The sequence below is a fragment of the Suillus subalutaceus genome, assembly GCF_016647625.1.
Source record: "Suillus subalutaceus strain FC151 chromosome Unknown DFJ58scaffold_9, whole genome shotgun sequence".
In the NCBI taxonomy this organism is placed as follows: domain Eukaryota; kingdom Fungi; phylum Basidiomycota; class Agaricomycetes; order Boletales; family Suillaceae; genus Suillus; species Suillus subalutaceus.
Window position 1 is genome coordinate 211,935 of NW_024540258.1, and position 25,989 is coordinate 237,923.

Here is a 25,989-nt window from a genome sequence, read left to right on the forward strand (position 1 = left end):
ATTAATACCTCCGCATGATCTAAACTCTCACCCGTATCCTTCCTTCAGCCCCATTCAACATCCCAAACTTTTTCAAAAGCCAAAGCAAAGCAGTATGTTGAACATTGGTGCACGTATCGTAAGCACATCTCGCGTGCGGGCAATCCAAGCAACGCGGTCGTACGCAACCAAGGAGGCCGCCCCCGTAACCCTCAAGAACCACAAGGTGCTACTGACAGACTGAATGCTCATCCCTTCTGACAATGACGCGCCTTTTCAACGTGAATTATTGTGTATAGTACACCGTCCATGCTACCGCTGCTGGGCAAGGTCGCAAGGGCGAAGTCAACTCATTCGATGAGACCCCTTTCTCTCTGCACCTAGCAATGCCCAAAGCAATGGGCGGCAAGGGCGATGGGACGAACCCTGAGCAACTGTTCGCCATGGGGTACGCATGTACGTATTTTTGTTATATTAAAATCGCGTGATCTGGACTGAATATATGCGTCACGGATGTAGCGTGTTTCCTCGGAGCCTTGCAGATGATGGCAGGCAAGACGGGAAAGAAGGATGCCGCAAGGAACGCCGTGATCCACACGACTGTGCATCTTGGAGAGGCGGAGGGGCTTGGGGGGTTCGGGTTGGCCGTGGATATAAAGGTTGAGGGTGTGGAAGACGAGGAACTGATCAAGGCTGGTCACGAGGTACGTTTTCCCCACTTGGCATGCGCGGTGGGAGTATGTATTGTGATCCGCTGACTGTGGTACTCCTCCCAGGCTTGTCCCTACAGTCGTGCACTCATGCATGGTGCAGTTGTGAATGTTTCTAAGGCATAGGTACACTTTTAGATCTGTGGCCCGAGGAGCTTTCTTCATAGTTTTCGCCTGACTTGTTCGCACGTATTCCGGTCCTTGAGAACGTCACTGCAAAATAGGAGATAATTATAATGCACGCTAGTTATAACACATTGGTGGCTTGATCATCGACCAGTCCGTATGATACTACAAGTACACATGTCGGGGAGGGGTGTTGACAGAACCAGTAAAACACAGGAATGCGCATCCACCACGCTTTTACAAAGAGCTCCTGTACCACTTGTCCTCGACGCCATCAGCCATCGTCAAGTATGGCATCAAGTCACTCGTCAAAAATTCGCTTGGCCATTGTTGCCTGATTTGCTCCATGAGATACTTCTTGGCAATTGATAACTGGTTTTCCTTGACGCCCGGGGCGATCTTCTTGATGCCAGGGTGCCTGCTCCGCGATGATGCGGTCAACATACTGCGTCGTAATCTGCTCGCCAGTGTCGATACGTGCGCCATATTTCACCCACTGCCAGAGCTGCACACGTGCGATCTCAGCAGTAGCCGCGTCCTCCATCAGGTAGTTGAGAGGGATACAGCCATTACCGCCGATCCAGGCCCCACAGTATGCCAGAGCCACGGAGACATTGGAGCGGATGCCGTCCTCCGTGATCTTTCCGGGAACGCTGGAATTCAACAAGTCTGCGGCAGCTACTTTCACATCCTCACGTCTGACGTGGTACTACAACCGATACGTGAGCAATAGGAACAGGTAAAACGGCACCGCCGTGCGAACCTGGTTAGGACCGAGCATATTTTCGTCGAATACTTTGCGAGCAATCTGATTGATCAAGGGGTGCGCAATCCAGGTGCCATCATGGCCAGCAGTGACCTCGCGGAGCTTGTCTGCTCGAACCTTCTCCATTGCCACCTCGTTGGCTTGAGGGTCATCCTTGATAGGGATTTGAGCAGACATGCCGCCCATAGCAGCAACTTTCCTCCTAAAAACACAATAAATATTTATCCGTTCATGGACGAAAGGTGGCATTACCTGTGACAAGTTTGGATTAAAAGGCGCACATACGAATCCATAAATGGCACTGTCATAGTAACGTCTTTCCTATCTGGTAAGACGGCGCTTCTGTCTGCCCTTCGCTTCTTGATGGCGCTGAAAATATAGTCCCATCTAAGAACACACGCGGAAATGAGCGACTGACCCGTGACACATGAATGATACTCCTCACCTTCCACAGTTCAATCCGGCAGAGTGGTTTCTGAGCTCGAAGAGAATTTCCTCCATTTGGAACGCCGCGGGAAGCGTCTCGATGAGAACAGTCGCCCTGATTGTGTTATGGGGTATTCTAATATAGGACTGGGAGAAGAGGAAGACGTCGTTCCATAGACGGGCTTCGAGATAGTGCTCCATCTTTGGAAGATAGAAGTAGGGGCCTGAGCCGCGTTTGATGAGTTCCTTGGCATTGTGGAAGAAGTAAAGTCCAAAATCGAAGAGAGAACCCGAGACAGGGGTGTTGTCGACCGTGATGCGCGTCTCGTCCAAGTGCCAGCCCCTAGGCCTAGACCGAAAAAATGAACAACCGGATTCGGAGCTAGAAAAGGATGTGTGACGTACCGAACGATGAGCACTGCTGGTTTCTCAGATAGCTTGTATTTCTTGCCGCCAGACTCGAAGTCGATCTGACGCTTTATGGCGTCGCGCAGGTTGACTTGGCCATTGATCATGTTTGCGAACGTAGGAGCACTGGAGTCTGGAAATGTTATGTTGGCGTAATTCTGAACATCATGGATGGCATGCGAACCTTCGAAATCTGCCATAAAGGTTTTTGCACCACTGTTGAGAGCGTTGATGACCATCTTGCGATCAGTAGGGCCGGTGATCTCGACGCGTCTGTCTTCAAGACCGGGTGCAGGGGGTGCGCAGTGCCATGAGGGCTCAGCACGGATGTGCGCTGTTTCAGGAGGAAAATCAAGAGGCACTCCCGAGTCAAACTTGCGCTGCGCAATATCGCGCGCAACTAGGAGGCTATGTCTGGTAGACTCAAACGTCCTATGGAGTGCAGCGAGAAAGGCAAGTGCATCATCGGTGAGGATGTGAGATTGAGGACTATGAGCATCGACCTTTGTGTGAATCTGAACGCCTGCAACCATGTTTGAGAAAGATGAGTGGAGTTGTGGCAAATAAGGAACGGGATGTGTTATGTACTAGTCTCGGGACTCCGACATACCGCTGGTCCTTTCCGAGCCGACGTCATTCTGAGCATGTGTTTATTTCTGCAAGAACCACGCAATTACGTGAAACTGAAATTTAACACGGAATACAGACGGTCGAATCCGCGACATATAAAGCATACAGATCACCACAGTCCTGGACCTCCTACGGGGATCCGCCACTACTCCTTATCACGAGCTCTTGGAATCGGTCTCCATTTCAACTGGGACAGCGACGGGTTCCGAAGGTGCTGCACAGGTTGTCTTAAGTATCCAATAGTGATAGATATAAGTAGACTGAATTTACCAAGAATATTTTTTACCGTGCGCTCTCCAACTTTAATGACTCTGCGGCAAGCCATTTGCCACACTCCGACGCTCACAGAACCTTGGCGTGGGTCAATCATTAAGCCTTCGCGGACTGATCATGTTAATAACTGTGGGAATGCTGACCTTTGGGTGCGAAAGGGAAGGCCATCCACCAGCCAAGTGGGCCAAGCCAACCAGGAGGCAGGTAGAATACTGCAGCCTTTCTGTACCACCACCCAACGAAGAATGATAGTCCTGTCGTAAGGACCCACATCAGTGTGTTGAACTTGAGTGAGAATCCGGTCTTGCTAGACGCAAGCTCTCCATCTATGAAACACGTCAGTTCATTGGCAGGCGTCAACGTGTCGTAGAGCTCACGTACTGAGTTTCTCAAGGTCTGCTAGCCCTTTGTCAACGCCTCTCCTCAGCTTCGCCCACTTGGCAAATTGATCTTGTGCGCTTGTTTGTAGCAGCTCTTTCTTCGCTGTAAGGAGCTCGGCTTGCAGCTGGCGCTGTCGTGAGTATGAGACATTCATGAAAAGTCTGCTGTAGAGATCCCATGCCTAGAAGAAAGAAACTGTAAACTCATGCTATGAAGCTTTAAGAAGAACACCGACGAATTCAAAGAGGACAGTTTTCCCGATCCATGAGATGAGCTCAGTCAGAAAGACCAGAGCGAAAATCGTGAAGATGAGTGACATGGTAGATACGAATACGGGCCTTGCACTAGATAGCTAGAAAGAGAGGAAGAACAGTGAAAGTACAGGTGATGAGCGCTAGCCTTCAGCTGGTCAGCAAGTTTTGAAGAAACGTCAGCACTGCATACAGCCGAACACGTTGGTGCAAGCAATACGCCGCTCGCGGTGTTTGCACCGGATCATCGTGTTTGCTAATTGGCGGATTTGAAACATAACATGCATAACAGTCAAAGGGCTTGCTCAATGATAATTACTGTCTTGACGGACATTAACTCAATTGTTCGAAATCATGCAACGCTAGTAGCGCTCGTCGGAATGGGACAATCACATCAGAAGCGGACGCCAATATCATCGTTTGCGTTCTGTCAACTGTGAACTGATTACAACAGTGCACTATAGGCGATGAGAGTCCCAAGGAGACAAACATGACTCAAGGAAAAAAGAAAGGTCATATTTGCATGCGGAGGTGGTTGTATAGCCATAATATGCCAGTAAGGGGGTGATACATGCTGCGTTGCATTGGTGTGATGCGTCTCTCCGTGTTGTCTCTACCTCAACTTCACAGCGCCATAAACATCGAGAATGAAAGAGAAGGCTGCTCAGATGTTGAGCTTTGTGCGCCTCCAGTGACGGCGTTTAGCGTTATACTGTAAAGTATCAGCAACACTCTCGGCTCCTAAGATCCTCGGTACATACTTGGATTTTAGTGTCCGTCTTTAGACGGAACCACTGAGGGATGGGCCTGAAAGTGTTTTATGAATGGGGTGTAAAGGTATCGATACACCCTACTCACCTGTTCTGACGGCCGGCCTTGGCGAGGATACGCTTCGTTCTGAAGGACTTTTGGGAAGGCTTCAAGCGAATTCACTTGTCAATACATGGCATAGTAATCAAACGTCAAAACTCACCATTTTTGTCGATGTCGGGGTCGTTCCTCGCTGTGATGAGATGTGATGAAAAATAAGGTTATCGACGTGAACTCACTGTACAGTTGCTGACTCAGCGGCATGCACGGCACTGTCCGATCTTCGTCCCACGCTTCCGGTACCCGAACAGGCTCTGACGAACTCATACATACGCACCCACACGACCTTCAGTGAACGTTATTATGCAGTTCCTCAAATTTTGGTTATCCATGTTGGCATTGGCGGTGTGCGCGCTGGCCGCCGAGCCCCCGAAAGAACTGCAGATCGCAGTCACCTACTTGCCTGACGACTGCCCCGCAACTGCCAAGACTGGGGACGCCATTAAGGTGCACTACGTGAGTTTTGGTTCGTGACTTGTCTATGTCGTGTGAATTCACATGAGGCATGAAATACAGACTGGGACGTTGTTCTCCGACGGTAGCAAGTTTGATTCTAGGTCAGTATAAGTCTTTGCGGATTGAAGAAACTTGATTATAATCATCTTTGTTTAGCCTCGACCGAGGCCAACCATTACCTATCAAACGTGGGCAATTCAATTTGCATGCAAGGTGTCTTGCTAATCTTTTATTTATTCAGTCGGTGTGGGTCAGGTTATAAAGGGATGGGACGAAGGTCTCCAAGGCATGTGCCTCAACGAGAAGCGTACCTTGACGATTCCTTCCGACATGGCTTACGGTTGGTTTATTCCGGCAATCTATGATGTATATGCTCAACCATGGTTCGTTAGGTTCACGTGGATTTGGCAGTGTTATCCCTGCACATTCCGCCTTAGTCTTCGACGTCGAGCTTGTTAGCTTGCAGAAAGCTTCTCGTTCAGAATTGTAGACAATTGTTGATCAATGGTTATGCACTAATATTAATTGTGCTAGCGAATTTAATAAATGTACGTGAAAGTTTGGGATGAGCTACATAATAGCCTTCACTTTGGCTGCACTTGCGGCCCCTTGAGCTTCTCCGTCACAAGCTCACTGAATTCCTCCCTAAGTATAGCCTCTCGTCTCTGCCTCTCATCTTTCTGCAACTTCAATATGCCCCTCTTCTCCTCCGCGCTAATGACCTGGTTCTCCTTCCTCATACGCACTGCGTTCATGCGCTTGTGCCGGCTTCCACTCATTACATAGCCAACTGACTCGAATTGAGCAATTTCGTCCGAGGTAAGACCGATTTCACCACGACGTGGAATACGTGTGTCGGTGTCGTCCTGCAAGAAGGCAGCCATGGCGCTACCTTCACCGCGAAGTAGAGCACTACCATAAGCGCGTTCATCGAACTTCTTCGCGATAACCTTGTATAGCGGTTGGGGTCCGACATCCTCATCAGAGTCCTCGTCCATCGCCTCTCCAGAATGCGACGGGATAGTGGTTGGCGGTGGCATAGAGCCAAGACTCTGACCGACCGAGGACGAAGAGGCAAATGGTGCAGCTGCAGGTTTCTCCACCCATTCGTCCTCCTCGGGTGCATGAGGGGACGATGGGGTATGGCTAGGACTTGGGCTGCGAGGATGACTCTCGGTCTTGCTTCTCTCTCGGTCTTCTTCCGCACTGTCGTAGCTCCGGTGCCTGCTAGGTGCTCGACTCTTCTTTTCCTTCCTCTCCCTTCGTTCAGCCCTGTCTTTCTCTTTCTGCGCACGTTTTCGGTCTCTGCGTTTCTTCCGCCTGCGCTCATCCTCGCTGTCAGAGGAGTCAGTGGGGGTTGGTGACCGATCACGTTTAGATTTGCGAGATTTTGCATCGCGGGAAGGTGAACTGAATGTGATTTGAGTATACCGAATGTTAAGCAGCAAAATGAAAACATACAGTGTTCTTGTTGCAGCCTTGGGAGAAGGAGGCCAAATGCTTAGTGCCGAAGCATCTCTTTGTGCTCGACGACTATATGATAGTCAGTAAAGTATCCAATAATTCGATGACTGCAAACGTACCCCTCCAAATACTCGCTCCCTCCACCACCATACGACCCACCAGCATGCGGTGGTCTATCCCTCCCTTGTCGGTTAGGGTACAGATTCTCCTGACTCCGCCACGGAGCCTCAGCAGGCGGAGGCGTAGCAGGGCGCTTGTAGTCAGTGTATTCAGGGCTTGCCCGACGCCGCTCTCTGCTTCGGTCCCTCTCACGATCTCGTCCTCGGTCAGCGCTCTTGTCGCGCTGTCGTCTATCATCATCTCTTTTTCTGTCATCTCCTCCATCCCTGTCCTGATGCCTACTATCATCCCTCCTTTTGTCTCTTTCGCGTTCTCTACTGCGGTCCCGCGCTCGGTTTCTGCCGCTGTCTCTTTCTCGTTCACTATGTCGCGGTGGGCTACGTGCTCGTGGTGAAGGGGAGCGTGCACGTCTGCGAGCGAGATAAGTATCTTTTGGGTCTTGTGGGACCAAACCCATGCGTGAGGGATGTACGGTCGCCATGTTTAGTGACTACTTAGATGCGGAGAAAGGAAAGTCAAGGAAGATGTGGTGCGCGGCTGAGGAGAAAAGCGTGGGAATCAATTTAGATGCCGAAGTCCTAAATATTGAGTGAAGTACAAAGTTACGACGCAGGGAAAGTGCATGTATAGTAGGGAAAATCCATTACTCGGTATCAGAACGTAACTAGTCAATATGATACATACAGTGGTAGGTGTGTGCGAATTGAGCGGTGTCCAGAGATTAGAGATAGTCGTACAGGATGTAAATTTGAGAAGGATATTGTCCATGAAGAACGGAAAATGCGCAATTACACCGAAGATGCAATTGAACTGCGGTGTTGTGCTGGGGTATCGGCTCGTGGAGCTTGATGTCGTCCGTGTTGGAGTGAGGGGGGGTGAAACGGGAGCCGCAAAAAGTGCATAGAAACATCATTCATCCACTAACATCATCATGTCGTGCTTTGAAAGCCTCCTCCTTGAGTCACACCGCCTCAGATATTGACGCGCGGACTCCTCAAATATCTCGCACCCCTCAAAGAGGCTCTCAGGCACCACGTCTTTCCGTTGCTCCCAAGGCTTGAGGTCCACCACCTCGACGCGGTCAATCGCGACGAGTATCATTCCGAAACTATAGGCATCGGCCAATAGCGGATCCTGACACTCCCCGCGGAGGACCTCTGGAGCCGCAAATGGCCGCGTACCTGGGTGTATCTGCTCCACCTTCTTTTGCGGTGCTGCAGCTGCAGCCGACCCTGTCCGTGCAATGTACTGGAAAGGATCCACAGGCTCATCCGATGGCGAGATGAATACCGAGTCCATAGACACAGAACGTCCAAAGTCAAAAAGCTTGATGGTATCAGAGGAATGCGTCACTTGAATATTCAGCAGTGAGAGGTCTCCATGACTCAGTCTAAATGAATGTAGGTGCGTGAGGCCATCGAGGAGCTGGTTGTAAAAGTCGATCTTCTTTTTTCGGGTTAAAGCTGGTCTCGGGCGAATGACCTCATATAGAGTTCGTCCGTCGATGTACTCCAACACCATACCAACATTCTCCAAGCAGCCTAGAAACGCGGTGATATTGCGATGTCGTGACACCGTGGTATATACGCGCAGCTCGGCGAGGAACTGTGTTGTCACATCTGATGCATTTGACTGCATCTCTCCGTTGATCTCGAGCTGTACAACGTCGGGTTTCTTGACAACGCACTTGAACAACTCGGAGGCAGAACCTTGTGCCACAGGGGCAAGGTTCGCGGTAGGGTTCGGTGGCGCAGAGTAAGCGGTTGGCGTAGGGAAGGAAAATATCGAAGTTGGGTGCCGTGGTGGATTGTACACAGGTATCGAGGGGTTGGGAGATGGCATTTCTTTTTCTTTCTCTTCTTCGATCTTTCGATCGAAAAGGCCATTGTCTGGTACTACTGCGGTCTCTTCTGATGACGAAAACGAGTTGGTAGACGGATGTGCTGTCTTCTCGTCTTCCTGATCTAACTCGACTACATCACGACAGAAAAGTCAGGAATCAATGATATATGTAAACCGTAGCAACTCACCCATCCACCAGTTCTTCTTGGATGTCAGCGTCACCCTCTTGACGTGCATTTTGGTAGATTGCACAAGAGATGACTGTGGCAGACGTGGAGCATGTGACGGATATGTTTCAACCATAGTTGTAGGAGCCCGTGATAATGGATGTTGTAAACGTTGACTGCTGGCACAAACGTGAACTGACCAGCGCTAAGTGCTTGACAGCAGAGCTGGAGAACGTAATCTGAGACGTAAGATCAAATTGCCTTATTTTTGGTACCGAATGCATATCTTTCCGCCGGACCCGTATAAGTACCATACCCCACATGTTAAAGTCGACCTTATGACTTTCCCCGCGATCTTTATTTACACACTAAACTATTCAAGCCACTGGCACCTTCACTGCTTGCATGAGGACTTGGAAAAGTTGACTCGAGTACCTTGCACTTGCAATTTCAAACCAGTTTTATTATCTTGGCACGATCCGAATACCGGCAACGCTAGAATCATCGAGGCGTTTTACGAATTACACGGCGTTCTATGGTCGAAGTCCACGACTGGATATACTATGATGTAGCGTCTGCGTCTAAAAAGTTATGTAAAGGTGTCCAAAAGAATGCAAAGTGTTATGCAAAAGTACACGAGGCGTACTAACTTCGCTGGCTCAAAAAAGCAAGATAGCAGAGACCGCTCCAACGTATTTCATCATAAAGACCAACCAGTTTCTGGCAGAATGGACCAAGAAACTGGTACCGGAAATCTGCTTTTGTCCCGCCTGCGTCGAAATAATATTCGAGGTTGGAAGGTTTTGCACGGGCATCGTCGACTGTTTCTCAATCTTGCCAGAACCGCACATGACCTGAATACCGACGGAGGGGACACCATTAACGACCACGAATAACACTACAGTAAACTCAGTCATCCAAAATCACGGAGGGGACTCAAAGACGCACGTGCGGGGCCAGGAGGCATGATAGCTGGGTTGGGAGGTAACTGGTTTACATGAAGAACTGCGCTTCCATCGCCGCTTCCCGTAAAAGAGCTCTGTAATTGTACCGAGCGCATGCCCATGTTCTGCAGCGGATAATTAATCAATTATAAATTTAAGCAACTGAGTCTGTCGTACCATCGTATGTGTAGAGAAACCGGTCCTCATAACAATAACTTTCGCCGTTTGGATGCTGTCCACGTTGCCGAAAAGGTCTGCCAGTGTCAGCGAAACATTAAAATAGGAGCCGCCGTAAGAGAGCTGGTTCGGAAGACCCTGAGGTTCTGGCCGACGTTGATTGTAATATGAAGGATAGAAGCGTTCGATTCGATATTCCGTAGGATAGGGGGCGGTGGTATTCACGTCACTGTTGGGATTCGAACCTGCCACGAAGATTGAACCTATAAATGAATTAGCGAAGCTCTGGTCTGACTAGATTAACCCCACCATCTGGAAGCAAGGTAGCCGTGGAGTGATACATGCGTGGAATGCTACTCGAAGAGAATCCATTAAGAGACCAGCGTTTGGTAGCTGGTGCCTTTGGATCATACATGAGCGGCGTCAAATGTGGCTGGTCAGCGTATGACTGGCCAATATTGAAAGACTTGTTTCCGTAGCCGGCAGTACCTAAACGTCAAGGAAGGCACATTACAAGAAGTTTGTTGGGAATTTTCTGGCACTAACCTGTCTTTGCGCCGTTCAAACACAAGATTCTTCCATCAGGAAGCAGAATCAAGTTTCCCATCGTTCGACCCTCCGGCAATGCGTCCATTTCAACGTAATTCGGGGACTGGTCGGGGGTGATCTGCACACAGGAAGAAGACGCTGGCCAGTGAGGGATGTCCCAGTCTTGGCTCCATCTGCATTCGGGTATTAATTTTGTCCAAGAGACTTACGGTATGGAGTGTGGACTCACTGCTCGGTACGAATGTTACTACCACCACAGAACATGATCGACGCCGTATAGTTGTTGTCTGGGGTCAACGGTAACATCGTGTTTCCGGCACTCGCAGGATATACACGAACGGCATCTGGCATGTCCTGCAACGGAGTCTCCTTGTTTTGGTCCATATCAAGTAAGACCGTTTTCCAGCCAGACTGAACAAAGAGTTTGCCAGATGGAAGGAGCCATATAAGAGGGTACAAGTTTGTTGGGAGCGTGGACTGAAGGATGGGCGAGACAATTGGCTGACCACGACTGGGAAAGAATTCGTATGTGGGGTTGGTTTGTCCTGCATCACTAACGTAGCCTCCATATGTGCATCCTCCGGCCTATGGGGGTTAGTGGATCAAAAGTACATCGAAATGTGAAAAACGTACAATAATGACGCTTCCGTCCTGAAGCGTTTCTCTGCATTCGCGACATTAGTGCGGGGTGACACGTTGGCAGAGATACTCACAGGGTGGGATACCAACGCCTTGTAGTCATGGGTGCAACCAAAAACCAATTGCAGTCACCGCCATCGCACGGGTTGAGCATCCTAAATCAGCTCAGAATTATCTGCCATATCAGTTAGGAAAATTTCGTACCGAATACTGAGGTGCAGCGTGGCAGGATCATTAGCCTGATATATAAGGGAAAAAACGACTCGTACGATTGTCCGCCATCGAGATCATTATAGGGAGGTCCGCCGAGTTGGCCCGTGGCTACACCGCCATAAGTTACTGCTTGATTCCCGCCAACGTTGAGCCACGTCCCATTGCCTAAAACACTTCCTCCCTAACCGATTGTCGTCAATATTTATGCGGATGAATAGGGGGAAAGAATAAGCTCACCGCGCAGAAAGAGTTCGTAGTAACATCCATAGGACGCGTTTGTTTCGAGCTAGCAGACCATTCTAGAAGAGACCATCATCATACTGGAACTAAATGTCACGGAATAATACGAACCTGCAGCCCATGCAGGGTGTCCATTGATTTGTGTCGGGTTATTTTCTGTTTTGTCAATGATATACACCTTGTCTTCGGTGCCCAAGAATACCTAAGGTCGAATATCAGTCAAGTGAAGTGAAGTAGCGACCGGCGGGCTGACGTACCTGTTGGCCACTGCCAATACTGTTGCCAACGAGCTCAAACGCGTTAACCTTCATAGCCTGTTTGGGCTGGCCAGGTGCGTTCCTCGCCGCAAGGACATATCCGACAGCGCAGAGAAGGCATAACGCGAATTCAGATACTGTACCGCTTGGGAGAAGTAGGCAGAGGCATGGCGGGAATGGCGGAAGAAGGAAGACAGCTGACTTGACGCGCCAGACATTGTACGGATGTATATATGCTGAACAGTATTCCAGTAACCATCGATCAGCATCCAAAGCCGAAATCTTGCCGCGGAAGGACTCGGAAATTGCGATCACAGACATGCGCTCCGGCATCTGCGAGACGACACCATTCATTGCTGGCGGCTTTGAAGTAGTGGCAGATTTAGACCTGTAAAGTACGTGCATGCCCCGCCAACTTGAATCAATACTGATATGGAAATTACCGTGACAAGGCAAGGATGTGCGTATCGCTCATGTTTTATGTAGTCTCCCTAGCCAGACCTCTCGAAGGAAGGTAGTCGTTCCCTACTAGTAGGCCTCCAGGGTCCTCATGATGCATATGGTTTCCGTTCGAGACCGTGGCTGTCATACAACTGCCAGTGGGTTCCAGGCCGTTACGGTATACCGATTGGGTGACAAGTGAGTTGGCTCTACTAGTACTAGTCAACTCTAGTCCGAGTCACCCGTAGTGTTTCAGACCCTTCGTAATAGAATGATCCAGAAGACAGTCGTTCCAGCGTTCCTCGCTTCAAGCTCAAGCCTGTTATATATGGACTTACTCAGCACTATATGTAATTGTCCTCCATGTTCGTTTTTCTCACTACCCAAGTTGTTTAGGACCTCGTCGCGGCAATCAGTAACGTAGTCGACGGTGATTCCGGTATTGGACCAGAGATTGGACCAGTATCTTCTAGCAAGACCAATCGGTTGAAGGAAGATGATCGTTCATTAGACTGGACCACTTTTGATGACCGCGCACGATGGAGTTAAGCAGACCGCGCAAATGTTGTCCCTAGCTGACGCCAATGGAGTTTTGCATAATTCTAAACCCGTTCTACCATGAATTGACTACACTGCCCTTCCAGATGCGGAATGAGTCTGCCGGAGTATCACCTCCATCAACATGCGTGTGTAGCACTTAATTTCTATTCTGTGACCTCCACAGTTAACGTTGATCCGTCACCTCCAAGTAACTCGCATCGCATTGGAATCGATATATAGCTGGAAACCAACATCGAAAACCCGACTTCTGTGATACGTGGTATAGTCCACAAAGACTCGGAGTACCGACAGTCACGGTGGATGCAAGGCATCAACAAGAACCCCACGTTGGCCACTTCTACTCCTCAGTGAGTACAAGATCATGAGTAATAGAACACACCATAATTATTGAGCGTTCGAACGTAGGAATCCTTCACCAATGTACCTCCGTGAAGCGAGAACGGTCCAAGGCTCTGGTAAAAAACGCCGAATCAATACACAGAGCGTTGGTCTCTTGGTAGAGTTTTCCTCAAACGGTCTGACGGACATGCTGGCATCATGATGATCAATGAGCCATCGATATATCTTGTAACACTGTAACAGGAAGGGAAATTCCTGCGACAAAAGAGAAGAACTTTCCTCGGGCATCCCCACATCTTCCCCCCAGGGACCTGCACCATTCTGTCGGTTCCTACCGGTTCCACAAACGAAAGCTCTCGGGTTGTCTTCAGCATAAGTCTTCTGTACCTAATTTCCGATCAAAACATGGTCCCGCGCCGTTCTGTCGGCTCTTGCCGTTCCACAAATGAAGATGAAGTCATGCTTGACAAGGCATCAATTTGGTATGTTTGGCACCCCTGAGGCCTGAAGGAGGATGCTGACAATGTGTGAACATATGACACACGTATGAAATAATCATTGAAGGTCCTTCTGGGATACGCAGGTTTCGCCCGTTGAGCGACTGTGTGCTTTATGTGACATATATTACCTCGGCGTCAAACTCAATATTTGCAGCTGAAAAATTATCCCTGGCGCGGTTGGTGGTGGTACACCACGTCGAATTATTATCTAAATGACCACTCGACAGTCTCGACGAGGGGCTGTAACAGATACTACTGGGAGATAGAACTCAGGAAGCAATCAATATTCAATGTTGATGCAGTCGAGTATCAATAACGCTAATAAACTCTAGATTCCAGAGTCTGAGTTCAAGATGAGCAGCTTTGAAATTCCGCTTCGAAAACGGCGCGGAAGTAGTATGTTCCGACGTATTTTGTCGTGCATCTTGTCGTTTCGGCCACGTGTCTCGGCGCAAAGTAAACATTGTTTCCAGTAGTCACACCTAGGTAGTTGACGTCGTTTCGGTCATTTGTCTCTGCACTAATACCATGGCATGTCTTCTACTCCACCGCGGTGACAGATTTAGCTTCTTGTCATCACATCACTATCTTACGGATATAGGAGCTTGTCTGCATGTAGCTGGTTCGAGAGTTGATAATCCAATGGCATTAGTGTTTTTGCCAAGGATTTTTTGAAGGATTTTATTAACTTGAGACCCGTTGAGTTTACACCAAACCTTGACTACTGGAGTCGGAAGATGTTAAGTTAATTTTCAGAACCTACATCCTGTTGAGCATGAACCGACAACAACAGCACGTTCAACCTTTCCTGGGCCTTCAAACCTTTTTATCCACACTATTGCACGTCATAATCAATAGAAAAGTGGTGTTTGCTGCGTACATGTATCGTCACGGTCGTGCGGCGAACATCCTTGACTCAGGGTTAATGCGGCTAGCACAATTTTAGTAGCGGTAACAGACTCGATGGACGGAACACTCAATTACAACGTTCTTTCTTTGATTTGGTACTTTAACGCATTAATTCTCACACTTATACTACATCAAGTGGAACACCAATTTACATTCTGAAAAGCTTGAAAAATCCTAAGCAAACACACTCTGCTGTTCATAACGATATTTAGCTACTGAATCTCGAACGAGAGCCGGCAGGACGGCCGGGGTGTCGGTGCCTCCAGTTCATTATCTTAGATCTAACATACCGATTGCATTGCTCGATCATTTGATATGGAAGTCTTCCGAAACTATTTTGACGAGCATCCAAGGAGTACCGCGGTCTCCATTTTATTGAAGCTATATCATGCATTCGTGATGCAACGTTCCACGCAAGGAATTTTAATTTTTTTCGACAGCCTGTAGAAAGCCCATGAGTTACACCGTTGGTGGGTGTGTGCGTAGATGATACACAATTTTCTGATTGTCTGCAAGTGTGAAATAGACATACTGTAATACCAAAACATTTGTCATGTCTCGGGGTAGGCTCCTAAGTCCGCAGAGAAGTTAGGAATTAATACAAGATTTGTTGTGAGTAGCACAACAAGGTCCTGGATGAAGTGAACATGTTCTGCGCCGATCGCATGGAGTTAATGTCAGCTCCCCTATCCATTTTGTGCATGCAAACAAATTGACTGAACCAGCAGCTATGAAAAAGTATCAGCCTAGAGCAAGCGGGTGAGTCAAAATGATTTACCGAGGGCTGGTTGTAAGCTACCTACTATCTTTACAGGAGGAAAAAAAAAACATTTATGTAAGGATCCTCTTCCAAGCACCTAAAGGTTGTCGTTAAAAAACTACATTTGGAACGCCGGGGGTCACATCATGGGAGGCTGATAAGCCGGAACAAGAAGGGTAAGTCTGACCTTGAGCCACCATTCTGGGGCGCTACTCCCTATCTAAGTATTTTGCTTGGGAGGTTTCTATTAGGCAGACGGAACGGCGGCTGTTGGCACGGTTTCATTTATATCGGCAAACGCCACATTCGAAAATAGTCCTAGCTACTAGTGCTACGCGTCAATCAATAAAGCTGCTGCTGCATGCACTGGTTCGATAAGGAAAATTAAATTTATGCTGCGCGTCCAACCTCATTGTACAGACAGGATCTACTGGATGTCCCTGGAAGGGACGTTCATTGATACCCGATCATGACTAGACAGTACACAAGTCGTGACGTCACGACTACATTCCTCGGATCTCACGCCACTTATCATGAACCTACTCCACCCGCTATAGCCAATAAAGTTCTTTAAATGCTGCCACCTTTGCCGCATCAACTACGTCCACAGTTGACTAGGACTGACTACTTAGCGGCTGAAACAAGAGCCCCACTTCCTCCTCTTTCGCACTTTTTTTACCGGTCTCGGCTCTAGCTCTGACGCTCATTCAATTAGTATTAACCTGCTGATCACATAAATCATCCGACCAGTGGCATCGATCTTCAGACTACTCCCCCCGTTTGTCTCTGTCGACTTACCCCAGAAAATGCGCGGTAATGGTGATGCATCGACTGATGCTGCCCCCAATTCAGACAAATCTACAGTCTCCCAGAATCGTAAACGTATATCAGGTAAGAACTATTTACAACTCTCACTTTCAAATCGCTTCTTTATCTTCTCTATGCTGTTTCGGGCACTGACTCGCACTGAGGGCGCTGTCTGGCTCATCGAGAGTGTTTTCCATTTTGTTCGCTTTCATTGCGCCGTAAATTACAATCATGGTGGTTCTCGATGGCGTTTCTCACTCGAACGACCTTTCCTGCCACTCAGGCTGGTCTTTACCATTCCAGTCTCCTTTGACCACACAACGAAATTACATCAATATTGGCGTTGGGCGATTCTCGTTGCTCAACTTGAACTTGCTTTCTGGATCTTTCAATATTACTGGCGTGTATCGTTGACACGCGCTTAGTCTCTTTTTATGTTTTGTTTGTGCCTCTTTAATTCCCCGGGATTTTCTACCCATTCCGAATCGTTCTGTGCGTCATGGCTTCGGACACATAAACCATTTCCGGATATCCCCAGGGACCGGATATATCCGTTCTATCGTCATACGGCACGGTTAAAGACCTAATTTTGTCGCTTCTCACTCAATTTGTCTTCGTAACTTTCAACTCAAATAGCAAATTTCGCTGAACTGTTGTTATGTTGATTTTTTCCTAGAATATCTGCACCTTCCTCGTTCACCACCACCACCTTCTCGTCGGTCGTCCTTTTCGAAGCGACACGCCTCTTTCCACTCGCCTCGAGAGGTTCCCCTGCCATCCTCCCCGTTAACGTGTTCTCAGTCAATGGGCTATCCATTCCCAAATACGGCTTCCGACATGGGAGCAACTTTGCTTGGCTCGAAAGGGTACATCTTGATGCTTCTCAGTCCTTTACCAGGGTCTTATGATATGCCGACAGTGACGACTCTACAGCATTGGATCATAGCTCCACCGGGTCGCTTCATTTGTCAGCGTCAACACAGTTACAACCTATCCCACGTACACCGCCAGGAATCGTAAGCCCTGACTCATCGCCGGACATGATGATTTCAGATCTCCCGGCCAGCAAGCAACGTGATACTCCTGATTCCTCAGCAACTATTCACCACCAGTTCTCGTCACATAGTATGGAAACTCAATCCGCACTGGCAGCGCCCATGTTTCCGTTCTCACGACCATACTCATTACCTGACAGTCATTTGTCTACACCACCTGCCGATTGGATAGATGGTAGTTCCACAACAAGTTTGCCTTTGCCACTGCAAACGCCTTACAATCGTCTACCCAGGATGGATAGTTCAGTCCCTTCCACACCCGGTGGCAGCCAATCACTTTCGGAGGCATCCGGGCGGCGACCGCTACCCATGCCACCGCAAACCAGTGCAGCACTTAACGATTTGCAATTTAGACTACCCAGTTCCTCGCAGACGGGTTGGCCATGTACGCCAATCCCATCGTCGCCTCCTCCGCCCTATTCGCGCGATCTTTGTCCCGATGACCAAACTCACTCGCCTGCTTTATCAAGGTCACCTTCTAATTCACACTCGTATCCTGCTCCCGAGGCACCAGTGATTTTGACACCGCCGACACAAGCTGAACGCTGCGGAGAAGATGCTGATAGACGTGCTCCACATGACTCGTTTCTTTGCCATACCCCGCCCCCAGATACTTGGATAGCCGTGGAGACTTCGCCGTCGGAGTATCGGTTGGTCGTGCGACTCCCTGGCTTCAGAAGGGATGGCATGTGAGTTTTGATGGTTTATACTCCCCGGGAAGTCTATTGATCACTTTCTCAGTACGCTCGCTACCCGCAGGCGCCGCATACTTCACGTTGTTGCTGATTCATGGGAGCCTGAAGGCGGTAAGCTGTCGAACTTTATTCAACTTATAGTGTGCTTATCTTTAATACAGGGCACTTCGAACGTCGAGTGTTATTCGGATATGACGCTGATCTGGCGCAAGTGCGCGCTGAATTTGATGGACAGATTCTTCGTATCATCATTCCTCGGCGTGTTCCGCCAGTTTCTTGGTATAATCATCAGTAAATCCTATCGTGGTCGAGCATTTGTCACTCCACTGCCATGTCAATAACGACGCATAACTTGCATCCGTGGGTTCAACTTTATCGCGCAGTTTATCCTCATCTAGCATGGCATTTCTTCGGATCCATCCGCCGAGGATATGCTCACTTCCACCTGTACAGTATTCATGTTGCCCATTTGACCACTTCTATACTCCATTTCCTATATTACCCTCTCGTTGGCTTCATTTATACTTATTTTCTCAACCGGTTTGATCCGATGCCACGGAAGGTCGACTTTACGTGATAGGCTCTGAGTTACTGAGAGCATATCAGTAGCTGTCCTTCCAGCGCATCCTCATCCGACTGATTTATTTACCCACCATTGCTTGTTCCAAGTCCCCCACCCGTCCGACCTGTGCTGACACAGCATATTTGGGTGTAATCAATTTGTAATGCACTTGATATATTTGTGAATTGAGAAGCCTTCCAGCTCCGTCTGGCAGATACGATCTGATCGTGTTGGACTGGTCGGAGCGCTAGCTCGGTGTGTGGAGCGGGAAACCTGCTTACGAATTCGATCGTGCACTGACTCATATGCGATGCGATAAGCACAACCAGAATATATATCGCATATTCTATATGCTATGATATATTAAACGACGAAAGTTCTGCGAAACCATGGTAAAAGGGAGTGGGCGCAAATTAATGTACAATATATATTTAAGAACTAGGGATCCGCGCTGCCGACTTGTAACCGTGAGGAGCGGGTTGATTCATGCAAATACAAATACAAGATATAAATACAGTTTGATTCGTAGTCGACATGGAAAGCTTTCAACTTGAAGCTTCCTCTGATTGAACGGATTCTTCATGGGTATCCGTGTGAATGGTAGATCCCGGATTTTATAATGACGTTTTCTGCGTTAGGTTCTCTTGAATATTTCCATAACAGGTCTTTATTTGTTAATTATTTGAATCTGTAAATCACGCAAAATATTGTAATTGACCCTGGCGGTAATAACGAGTGAGGATATACGTGAAGTATGTGTGGTACTTACTTGAAAAACGAACAGAGGAAGTTACACGTGGTGCCGGGAAATTCCGACAAGCTACGTCACCCGGCAACTGACAAAACCTAAAAGTAGTGATGCGTCATAATTCGCACTGGGGCTCCACCTTCTGATAAAAATCGGACCCGTGTTAATAATTAATTAGATCATATAAAACGAACAATGTATATCGGCGACTGCTAACATGGAGTGTCGTTTAAACGACTACTGTATGAATTCCCACACATCAGTTCAGCAGCCAAGTGATCTTGGCAAGTTGTTCAAGTTCAACGGCAAGCTAGGCCATATATCTCACCTGCGTTCAAGTTCCAGCTTCGTCTGGCTCTAACAAGAGATAGTGGCATGGTCGAGCTGGTTCGAGCGTTAGCTCAGCGCTCAGGCCTCAGGGCGGGAGTCCGTGGGACGCAAGCAGGTGGAGCCGCTGGGAACCCTGCCAGCACTAGTGATTGCCGTAGAGTTCGGCCGCGCACTGCGTATCATGATGCCAAGGCAAACGATCAAAATATATTTCGTTCACACTGCAATAACGACGAAACAATGGAACGACGAAAACTACGATGTGTGGCCAAGGTTGGTGCAAAGAAAGACGAGGATGCACGAGCTATCTCGAACTCTGTGTCGGTGGTAGCTGATCGAAGAGCCAACGCTCAGCTAGGTACTGGGATCTATCGGGATACTCCGACAATCTACGTCACTTGGTACCTGGCCTCAGGGGGCTTGAACAATCGCGCAATCATATATCTCTACCTCCTTAACGTTACTCATTAATCACGCTCGATGTTCGCGTGAATGTTGCTTATCGCCATCCAGCACGACAGTTCCATATGGTTACAATCCTCTGCGGCTACTAACTCGGTCACCGACTCAGAGTCAAGGAAGATCAGACAAAGTACATTCTGAGCCTTCTAAAGGACCATAGTAACTCGTCTTATCTCGAGGCCATAATACTGAAAGTCGTAGATTACCAGTTTTGCAGATAACAGCCTCAGCAAGCCTTAGCACACGTCACCCCCTTCTAGTGCCGAGTCCAGGCCTTCAAGAATTCGAACACCCCTGGTGACTCGTGTGAAACGCGAATTTTAGCTCGATTCCATATGCACCACCGATCATCACTTCATAGGTATATCTTCCACCAGACGGGCAATCACAGACCATTAAAACAAATAGGCATGGAAGCACCCGGGGCCGATGGACGGGAATGTAAGTCTGTATATCTGCCCCGGCGCCAGTTTGAGCGTTCAGTGAGGCATCATTCTATTTTGGTTTAACCTTGGAAGTGATCGAGTCCCTCACATATACTATGTACCTTAGGAGCCCAGGTCACGGAGGTTTTCTCTTCATCTTCAGGGCGGGTATAAACATCTGCTTTATTATGCGGCTTTTTAGCCGCTGATCACTCACCTACCTACCTGCTCTTCTATATCCTCCCCGCAATACCCTGACGGCCCTACCATGCCATTATCTAAACATAACCAACTTCCTGACACACTGGCACGTACTTCAGTATACATTGACATTTTACCAGAGTCTAGTTCACGGTGGAGCTCATCTTCATCACATTTACATGGCCTATACAGGTCCCCCCAAGGTGTCATTGTGTTCCGCCCCTCCTCGAACACGCCGCGTCGCATGAGAGATATTGATCACACTGTAACTTTCGTCTCTACCTCTGTCGTCATTGCCAAGTCATCCTATATCATCTTATTGGATGGCGCACCCATACACAACGAGGACACAAAACTCGATTGTATTGGACCATATTTCACCGGTTCTGCGAACCCATCGGATGAAGGTCCATTGCTCTACAGCACAGCCTTGGTTCCAAAGTATTGGGAATTCTTGTGCAAATCCCCAGGTCCGTATTTTCTAACCTTCACATACAACAGACGCATGATTATTCCCAAAAGACCCCACCGTATATACCATCCTTCATGATGTGTACCGTCCTGCAGACCCGAATCCTTGTTTGCCGAGGCGCTTAGGCCGTCCACACCCGGTTCTTATCTTCTCTGCTACATACCACTTCCGGTACCTAGTGCCAGCATACATGCCCCTATCTTCCGTGACACCAAGTCGCCCAGATCAAGCCAACGCACCTTTCATGGCAAACGCAGCCGATTACGATTTACCGGAGCCCATCTGTCCGCAAAAACACTCTATGCATCTCAGCCTCTCAGATGACGATTCAGAGAGCCTTCGGTCGCACGAAGGCAGCTCGCAAAATCTGTTGAATGAGCAATTCATACCGGACGTCGGCTTGGATGATAACGACCTCATGATCAACATTCATTACTCACCCGAGATCACATCGAAGGGTATGATACCACAATCGTCGGTTTCAAGCCTCCCGAAGGACATTCGTAATTACGTGAGTAAACGATTCAACAAGGAACTCCGCTCTTCATATCTCCATCAGATCATGTAGGAAGGCGCGCACCTACAGAAGTAACATTATTTTGACGATTGAAAGCCGGGAGTATACCCCCCCCCCCCCCCCCCTGCAGTCGATTGGGTCTACTATGTCCGATATAGTGTTTTCGATCCCTTTAAATTAAAAGAAAAGAAGACATTGTATTGTGTGCTTGTTATTCTAATTATTATGTAGGTTTTGGAAGAAGTCTGAAAATGGAATTAGGTCATCACAAGCCTCTGTCTCCGACTTCTCTCGCTGAAGCTGGCGTTCCTCCGCTAGCGTTCAGCGTATTGAACGATGGCGCCGTGCACCTTCGATACTCAACGCAACCCACCGGCCCCCCCATCTACTTACTGAGTTTAGACGTAAATGTTCACGCCGTTCGGTGCTGCAGTTTCTGCTGCCGCATCTTACATGTGGCTTTCAAATTTCAACAAGCAACGCCTCAGATAAGATGGACGGCAATCTACTGCATACTGATGTATAACAGAATTCTTCTATATGCAGAAGTAAATCCGCATGTATGTACAATTTGACAAGACCGCGCAGCGGCAATTGGCAATAGAAAAGACAGAGTTTATTACGTAGGTCATGGAAGAAGTAAAGTTTTCTCACACTTACACCACGCCTCTAAGAGTTGGACAAGGAGGAGGAGAAATCAAAAATGGCGACGAACGAAGCAGCAACAACAGCGGCTCCAAACCCCGCGAACATAATCACCGCCCTGACTAGTGCCTTTAAAAGCCAAAATGGCGAGGCAGCATCAAGCACGCGCATAGCCCAGCTCCTCGAGCAGAATATGGGCCAACTTGGCGAGCTTATGCGGCAGGGCAAGCTCACTGCCGTACAGATCCAGCAGGTCCGTCGGCTTTTAAACCAAGTGAGATTTATTTATCTCACCTGGGCGTCTTATCTGTAGCTGAAAGATTACGCTGAAAAACACAAGTCCGCGACCAGTGCTGCTTCGGGAAGCGTGACTGGCACTTCGACCGCGAATGGCAGTACAAAGGTATGACTCAATGGGTAGGAACCTCCTTTGTCTCATCCCGTTTGTGGTAGACCGGGGCTGCTGCAACGACTGCTACCGCTTTTAAAAGCGGGTCACCAGCTCCTGTTCTTACTTCCACACCTGGTGACGGGTATCCCATTAGCCAAACTCTCAACACTACCAATCCAGGGCCCGTCCAGTGGGCAGCTGCACAGCAAGGAAGACCAACTCTTACAGGCGGAATGACTAGTGGCAGAGTGTCTGGTGAGTTCCTGATGATTATTTACCGCGATCCCGTCCGAGTACCGAGTTTGATCCATATTACCAGGTACCCCTGCTCAGATCACACGATCTACCGACGACGCTGGCATGCTCAGCTTAGATGACAACCGTTCACGAAGAAAGAATACCCCGGGAGATCAGAGCATGAGACGATCAATACAAGATCTCGTGTCAAGTGTTGATCCCAATGTTCGGATCGAACCTGAGGTGGAGGATGTAAGCCACTGCACTCGGGTGCCTTGATGTGTCTCTCATTGTGTCATCTACAGCTACTTCTTCAAATCGCCGATGAATTCATCGACTCGGTCACGAACTTTGGCTGTCGACTAGCAAAACATCGCGGCGGCGACACGCTGGAAGTCAAAGACCTCCAGCTTCACCTTGGTAAGTCTGATTAGTTCGTTCTTCCTCATTCTAGTATTCATTGCTCTGTCTCAGAACGCAACCACAATATCCGTATTCCCGGATTTGCATCAGATGACACACGAATAGCATTATCTCAGGCTGCCGTAGCACCTTCTGTGCCTGCAGCAGCAACAAAGAAGGCAGCCCAGGGTACATCCATGACTTTACGCAGTCACCGCTTGGCGCAGGTGCAACAAGCGAAGAGGGAGAGCAAGCTCGCATAGTGAATCGCTCTGGACACGATTTGGATCATGAACCAGAAACAATTTCCATTGCGACTTGCATGCACGACAACGTTCAACGGCTAGCAAGGTCTCACTCCCCGACGTGCTGTACTTAGCCTTTGCACAGGCGCATTTGCACATGAACAGCTGTACACAGCTCTCTCCAGAGTGTGGAATCGTCACGACATTTAAACGTTGTTGTCGATTAGAAATGAGGCAAAATATCAGCAAATGTTGTTTACTCTTCGCTACTAGTGTAGATAAGTAAGAAATGAATATGAACAATACTTCTCTATTCGCAGGCGACAGTCCAATTAAAAAATTAGCATTACGATACAGCATGGCACTCAACGCCGCGTCGGAACTCTGCGATCGCAGCACGGTGTTGGCTGATAGCGATGACAATAAAAATGTGCCAGATTGCGTGGGAGCCGCCACCACACCAGTCAAGCCAGTGAGAGTACCGCTCGGAAAAAAAAACGTTCCGGAATGTGTGTTGCGTAGAAGACGAGGCCGATGAGGTATGATGTAATAGAAGGCCAAATAGGATCTAGAAAAGTTCATCAACACGGGGGAAGTCAGGGAGCATGGTAGAGAAAGGGACTCACAAACGAAAGCGAACATCTGCGCAGGTGATTGGAGGTATGCAAGGGCTGTCATCGGGGCAGCGGCGGTAAATGCCAGAAACAGAAAGAAAGCAATACGACAGTGCTGAAGAAACTAAGTCAGTAAGAAATTCAAAGAACAAAAAACAACATCACTCTGTATTCGGCTTGATCGAACCATTCGAAGAATGGGAATGCGTTCCCTGCAATCCCAGTCATAAAGCTACAAACAAGAAATGCGTTTCCCACTTCCGGATGACAATTCTGGAAGCCATAATATACGATGGTGCCAACTGAGGCGCTGATAAGCCTGGAGGGATGTGAATGGTTCGGCAAATTCGGGAAGCCCCTAATTGTGCTCACCATCCAATGCCTACATAGTCTATCCGTGCGCAAAGCTCCATGCCCTGAGGATGTGCACAGCCGGCCATTGTGTGCCAGACCACACTGCTGAAAAGGCACAGAAGAGAAAATGAAATAAATGCAACCTCCGGGGTGTCTACAATAGTCGATGCATTAAATATGGGTATCAAATTGATGAGCCAAAGAACGAATGGAATGAGATGCGTGTGTATATTCACTTTGTGATAGTCAGCGTGTAACATATTTATAAGAAAAATAACATACAGGTTTCATTGTGTACAGCGAAAAGCGACATAAGGATAAGCGGCCATCTTTCTAGGGGGATGAACCTGATGCACAAATAAACATATTGCAAAGAAGGCGGGGCTTGCCACATACCGATAGCCTCCAAGGACAAATGGGTTGTTTCGCCATTTTGGCGGAAGGTCGACATACTTAATTAGCCGTGATCCTTGGAATGATTGTTTTACTGCACGAGAAATGTCCTTTGCCGCCACTTCTATGATAGCCTCTACTTCAGTGACATCATCAGATAGTTCAGTGATGAGTTCGGAGGACATGATGGAATCAATGAGGCCGGATATACGAGAATTTCCCGGGAGAGACGTGAGCTCACTAGAGCGAGGATCAAATGAACGTAGGTGCGCATGGAAGGACTGGAGGCGAGCGGAAAGTGTTGGTAGAAAACCAGAAAAGTCAAAGTCGGAAAAGCGGGAGCAGGCATGTTCTAACAGCGATGTTATGTCGCTCGGAGCTAGGGCTGCAATATGTGGACCGACGCTCGGAATATCAGGTAGACGCAAGCGCACGTCGCTCAGGGAAGGAACATCGGGGAATTCGGGGAGATGAGACTTTACTGGAGACATGTCTGGAAGATGGAGGTCCGGGAAGTGAGAGCATACGTCCGTTCGAATACTACGGAGCATTTCGAGGGCATCTTTGGCCCACTGTCTGGCTTCTTCGACAGAGTGACCACCCTTTGTCTTCAAAGCCTCAGTGAGGTGAAGGTCAGTAATCGGCGTGATTGGAGACTCGAGTTTGGCCAATCGCATCTCAATGTCTTCTAAATATGATAGGACAAGGTATCTGAGCGCAGCAAAAGTTTCTTTGGCCGAGTTAGATGAGAGGTCGAGTGCCTCAAGTGAATGAGGCAGGCGCTGGCAGATAGCCAGACGAAGGTTACGCTGCGCATCATTCGTTGAAAAGCGGCGTCTGTGACGAGGACGGAGTTCACTATTGGTCTCTGTCGCAGTTGACGACATTGAGTAAAAATGAGAAGGAAGATGGAAGATGGAAGACGGAAGAAAGAACAAGCAACTTGAGCCTCACCTATCCGGACCAGTGGACCGTGTCTGAAGTGAGGCCATCGGAATTAATATTCATCCTCCGAGGTACTTCTAAATATGGTATG

At 48.4% G+C, this 25,989-nt stretch overlaps 13 protein-coding genes across 13 annotated transcripts; 6 read left to right on the forward strand and 7 right to left on the reverse strand.

Annotated features, from left to right (window-relative positions):
- Positions 1–12: 12 nt before the first annotated feature.
- DFJ58DRAFT_763088 (OsmC/Ohr family) lies at positions 13–931 on the forward strand. Its single transcript, XM_041388586.1, has 4 exons — positions 13–205; positions 279–435; positions 499–683; positions 756–931. The coding sequence occupies exons 1-4, from the start codon at positions 95–97 to the stop codon at positions 813–815; spliced, it is 513 nt and encodes a 170-aa protein (XP_041249138.1). The 5' UTR covers positions 13–94; the 3' UTR covers positions 816–931.
- A 121-nt stretch (positions 932–1,052) lies between these two features.
- DFJ58DRAFT_837230 (malate synthase) lies at positions 1,053–2,948 on the reverse strand (the record flags this gene model as incomplete). The annotated part of the gene is made up of 7 exons (XM_041392358.1): positions 1,053–1,233; positions 1,262–1,524; positions 1,579–1,783; positions 1,867–1,968; positions 2,027–2,356; positions 2,413–2,548; positions 2,600–2,948. 7 exons carry the CDS (start codon positions 2,946–2,948, stop codon positions 1,053–1,055), a joined length of 1,566 nt encoding a protein of 521 aa, XP_041249139.1.
- A 252-nt stretch (positions 2,949–3,200) lies between these two features.
- On the reverse strand, positions 3,201–4,018 carry DFJ58DRAFT_722691 (WRB/Get1 family; the record flags this gene model as incomplete). Its single annotated transcript, XM_041384917.1, has 5 exons — positions 3,201–3,259; positions 3,316–3,429; positions 3,462–3,644; positions 3,700–3,880; positions 3,935–4,018. 5 exons carry the CDS (start codon positions 4,016–4,018, stop codon positions 3,201–3,203), a joined length of 621 nt encoding a protein of 206 aa, XP_041249140.1.
- Positions 4,019–4,344: 326 nt separating this feature from the next.
- Positions 4,345–4,967, reverse strand: DFJ58DRAFT_763093 (ribosomal protein L39e). Its single transcript, XM_041388587.1, has 4 exons — positions 4,924–4,967; positions 4,809–4,867; positions 4,712–4,757; positions 4,345–4,662 (listed from the first exon to the last, which is right to left on the reverse strand). The coding sequence occupies exons 1-4, from the start codon at positions 4,924–4,926 to the stop codon at positions 4,615–4,617; spliced, it is 156 nt and encodes a 51-aa protein (XP_041249141.1). The 5' UTR covers positions 4,927–4,967; the 3' UTR covers positions 4,345–4,614.
- Positions 4,968–5,079: 112 nt separating this feature from the next.
- Positions 5,080–5,851, forward strand: DFJ58DRAFT_910888 (uncharacterized protein). Its single transcript, XM_041395209.1, has 5 exons — positions 5,080–5,276; positions 5,337–5,377; positions 5,433–5,464; positions 5,518–5,616; positions 5,669–5,851. Exons 1-5 carry the CDS (start codon positions 5,124–5,126, stop codon positions 5,764–5,766), a joined length of 423 nt encoding a protein of 140 aa, XP_041249142.1. The 5' UTR covers positions 5,080–5,123; the 3' UTR covers positions 5,767–5,851.
- Positions 5,852–7,397, reverse strand: DFJ58DRAFT_696930 (ras-induced vulval development antagonist-domain-containing protein). The gene is made up of 3 exons (XM_041383493.1): positions 6,860–7,397; positions 6,738–6,809; positions 5,852–6,686 (listed from the first exon to the last, which is right to left on the reverse strand). Exons 1-3 carry the CDS (start codon positions 7,339–7,341, stop codon positions 5,861–5,863), a joined length of 1,380 nt encoding a protein of 459 aa, XP_041249143.1. The 5' UTR covers positions 7,342–7,397; the 3' UTR covers positions 5,852–5,860.
- Positions 7,398–7,769: 372 nt separating this feature from the next.
- Positions 7,770–8,939, reverse strand: DFJ58DRAFT_713819 (kinase-like protein; the record flags this gene model as incomplete). Its single annotated transcript, XM_041383954.1, has 2 exons — positions 7,770–8,833; positions 8,891–8,939. The coding sequence occupies 2 exons, from the start codon at positions 8,937–8,939 to the stop codon at positions 7,770–7,772; spliced, it is 1,113 nt and encodes a 370-aa protein (XP_041249144.1).
- A 589-nt stretch (positions 8,940–9,528) lies between these two features.
- DFJ58DRAFT_652718 (glyoxal oxidase) lies at positions 9,529–12,209 on the reverse strand (the record flags this gene model as incomplete). The annotated part of the gene is made up of 12 exons (XM_041381703.1): positions 9,529–9,767; positions 9,818–9,938; positions 9,991–10,253; positions 10,300–10,479; positions 10,537–10,712; positions 10,769–11,124; positions 11,173–11,203; positions 11,253–11,333; positions 11,442–11,572; positions 11,629–11,690; positions 11,743–11,833; positions 11,889–12,209. The coding sequence occupies 12 exons, from the start codon at positions 12,207–12,209 to the stop codon at positions 9,529–9,531; spliced, it is 2,052 nt and encodes a 683-aa protein (XP_041249145.1).
- A 704-nt stretch (positions 12,210–12,913) lies between these two features.
- On the forward strand, positions 12,914–14,116 carry DFJ58DRAFT_910891 (uncharacterized protein; the record flags this gene model as incomplete). Its single annotated transcript, XM_041395210.1, has 7 exons — positions 12,914–13,015; positions 13,054–13,077; positions 13,110–13,237; positions 13,296–13,386; positions 13,473–13,711; positions 13,794–13,812; positions 13,884–14,116. 7 exons carry the CDS (start codon positions 12,914–12,916, stop codon positions 14,043–14,045), a joined length of 765 nt encoding a protein of 254 aa, XP_041249146.1. The 3' UTR covers positions 14,046–14,116.
- A 3,246-nt stretch (positions 14,117–17,362) lies between these two features.
- DFJ58DRAFT_652490 (uncharacterized protein) lies at positions 17,363–18,250 on the forward strand (the record flags this gene model as incomplete). The annotated part of the gene is made up of 3 exons (XM_041381690.1): positions 17,363–17,949; positions 18,002–18,066; positions 18,117–18,250. The coding sequence occupies 3 exons, from the start codon at positions 17,363–17,365 to the stop codon at positions 18,248–18,250; spliced, it is 786 nt and encodes a 261-aa protein (XP_041249147.1).
- Positions 18,251–20,491: 2,241 nt separating this feature from the next.
- On the forward strand, positions 20,492–21,771 carry DFJ58DRAFT_677637 (uncharacterized protein). Its single transcript, XM_041383148.1, has 3 exons — positions 20,492–21,153; positions 21,206–21,666; positions 21,715–21,771. Exons 1-3 carry the CDS (start codon positions 20,751–20,753, stop codon positions 21,721–21,723), a joined length of 873 nt encoding a protein of 290 aa, XP_041249148.1. The 5' UTR covers positions 20,492–20,750; the 3' UTR covers positions 21,724–21,771.
- A 562-nt stretch (positions 21,772–22,333) lies between these two features.
- DFJ58DRAFT_910894 (transcription initiation factor TFIID subunit A-domain-containing protein) lies at positions 22,334–23,939 on the forward strand. Its single transcript, XM_041395211.1, has 6 exons — positions 22,334–22,570; positions 22,631–22,720; positions 22,771–22,963; positions 23,028–23,197; positions 23,251–23,365; positions 23,420–23,939. Exons 1-6 carry the CDS (start codon positions 22,376–22,378, stop codon positions 23,608–23,610), a joined length of 954 nt encoding a protein of 317 aa, XP_041249149.1. The 5' UTR covers positions 22,334–22,375; the 3' UTR covers positions 23,611–23,939.
- On the reverse strand, positions 23,877–25,914 carry DFJ58DRAFT_763114 (hemolysin-III related-domain-containing protein). Its single transcript, XM_041388588.1, has 6 exons — positions 24,925–25,914; positions 24,579–24,795; positions 24,372–24,525; positions 24,219–24,321; positions 24,120–24,160; positions 23,877–24,076 (listed from the first exon to the last, which is right to left on the reverse strand). The coding sequence occupies exons 1-6, from the start codon at positions 25,838–25,840 to the stop codon at positions 23,939–23,941; spliced, it is 1,569 nt and encodes a 522-aa protein (XP_041249150.1). The 5' UTR covers positions 25,841–25,914; the 3' UTR covers positions 23,877–23,938.
- Positions 25,915–25,989: the final 75 nt, after the last annotated feature.

Excerpts from the sequence above, each read along its gene's own strand:
- DFJ58DRAFT_763088 (XM_041388586.1), top strand. The coding sequence starts at position 95 with ATGTTGAACATTGGTGCACGTATCGTAAGCACATCTCGCGTGCGGGCA. Across the intron at positions 206-278 it reads TAACCCTCAAGAACCACAAG|TACACCGTCCATGCTACCGC; the intron begins GTGCTACTGACA and ends TATTGTGTATAG. Across the intron at positions 436-498 it reads GTTCGCCATGGGGTACGCAT|CGTGTTTCCTCGGAGCCTTG; the intron begins GTACGTATTTTT and ends TCACGGATGTAG.
- DFJ58DRAFT_763093 (XM_041388587.1), bottom strand. Across the intron at positions 4,758-4,808 it reads AAGGCCGGCCGTCAGAACAG|GCCCATCCCTCAGTGGTTCC; the intron begins GTGAGTAGGGTG and ends AAACACTTTCAG. Across the intron at positions 4,663-4,711 it reads AGACGGACACTAAAATCCAA|TATAACGCTAAACGCCGTCA; the intron begins GTATGTACCGAG and ends GATACTTTACAG.
- DFJ58DRAFT_910888 (XM_041395209.1), top strand. The coding sequence starts at position 5,124 with ATGCAGTTCCTCAAATTTTGGTTATCCATGTTGGCATTGGCGGTGTGC. Across the intron at positions 5,277-5,336 it reads ACGCCATTAAGGTGCACTAC|ACTGGGACGTTGTTCTCCGA; the intron begins GTGAGTTTTGGT and ends CATGAAATACAG. Across the intron at positions 5,378-5,432 it reads GGTAGCAAGTTTGATTCTAG|CCTCGACCGAGGCCAACCAT; the intron begins GTCAGTATAAGT and ends ATCTTTGTTTAG.
- DFJ58DRAFT_696930 (XM_041383493.1), bottom strand. The coding sequence starts at position 7,341 with ATGGCGACCGTACATCCCTCACGCATGGGTTTGGTCCCACAAGACCCA. Across the intron at positions 6,810-6,859 it reads GGGAGCGAGTATTTGGAGGG|TCGTCGAGCACAAAGAGATG; the intron begins GTACGTTTGCAG and ends ACTATCATATAG. Across the intron at positions 6,687-6,737 it reads AAGGCTGCAACAAGAACACT|TTCACCTTCCCGCGATGCAA; the intron begins GTATGTTTTCAT and ends AATCACATTCAG.
- DFJ58DRAFT_677637 (XM_041383148.1), top strand. The coding sequence starts at position 20,751 with ATGCCATTATCTAAACATAACCAACTTCCTGACACACTGGCACGTACT. Across the intron at positions 21,154-21,205 it reads ATTCTTGTGCAAATCCCCAG|ACCCCACCGTATATACCATC; the intron begins GTCCGTATTTTC and ends TATTCCCAAAAG.
- DFJ58DRAFT_910894 (XM_041395211.1), top strand. The coding sequence starts at position 22,376 with ATGGCGACGAACGAAGCAGCAACAACAGCGGCTCCAAACCCCGCGAAC. Across the intron at positions 22,964-23,027 it reads GACTAGTGGCAGAGTGTCTG|GTACCCCTGCTCAGATCACA; the intron begins GTGAGTTCCTGA and ends CCATATTACCAG. Across the intron at positions 23,198-23,250 it reads TCGAACCTGAGGTGGAGGAT|CTACTTCTTCAAATCGCCGA; the intron begins GTAAGCCACTGC and ends TGTCATCTACAG.
- DFJ58DRAFT_763114 (XM_041388588.1), bottom strand. The coding sequence starts at position 25,840 with ATGTCGTCAACTGCGACAGAGACCAATAGTGAACTCCGTCCTCGTCAC. Across the intron at positions 24,322-24,371 it reads TCGATCAAGCCGAATACAGA|CACTGTCGTATTGCTTTCTT; the intron begins GTGATGTTGTTT and ends TAGTTTCTTCAG. Across the intron at positions 24,161-24,218 it reads GCAGATGTTCGCTTTCGTTT|ATCCTATTTGGCCTTCTATT; the intron begins GTGAGTCCCTTT and ends GAACTTTTCTAG.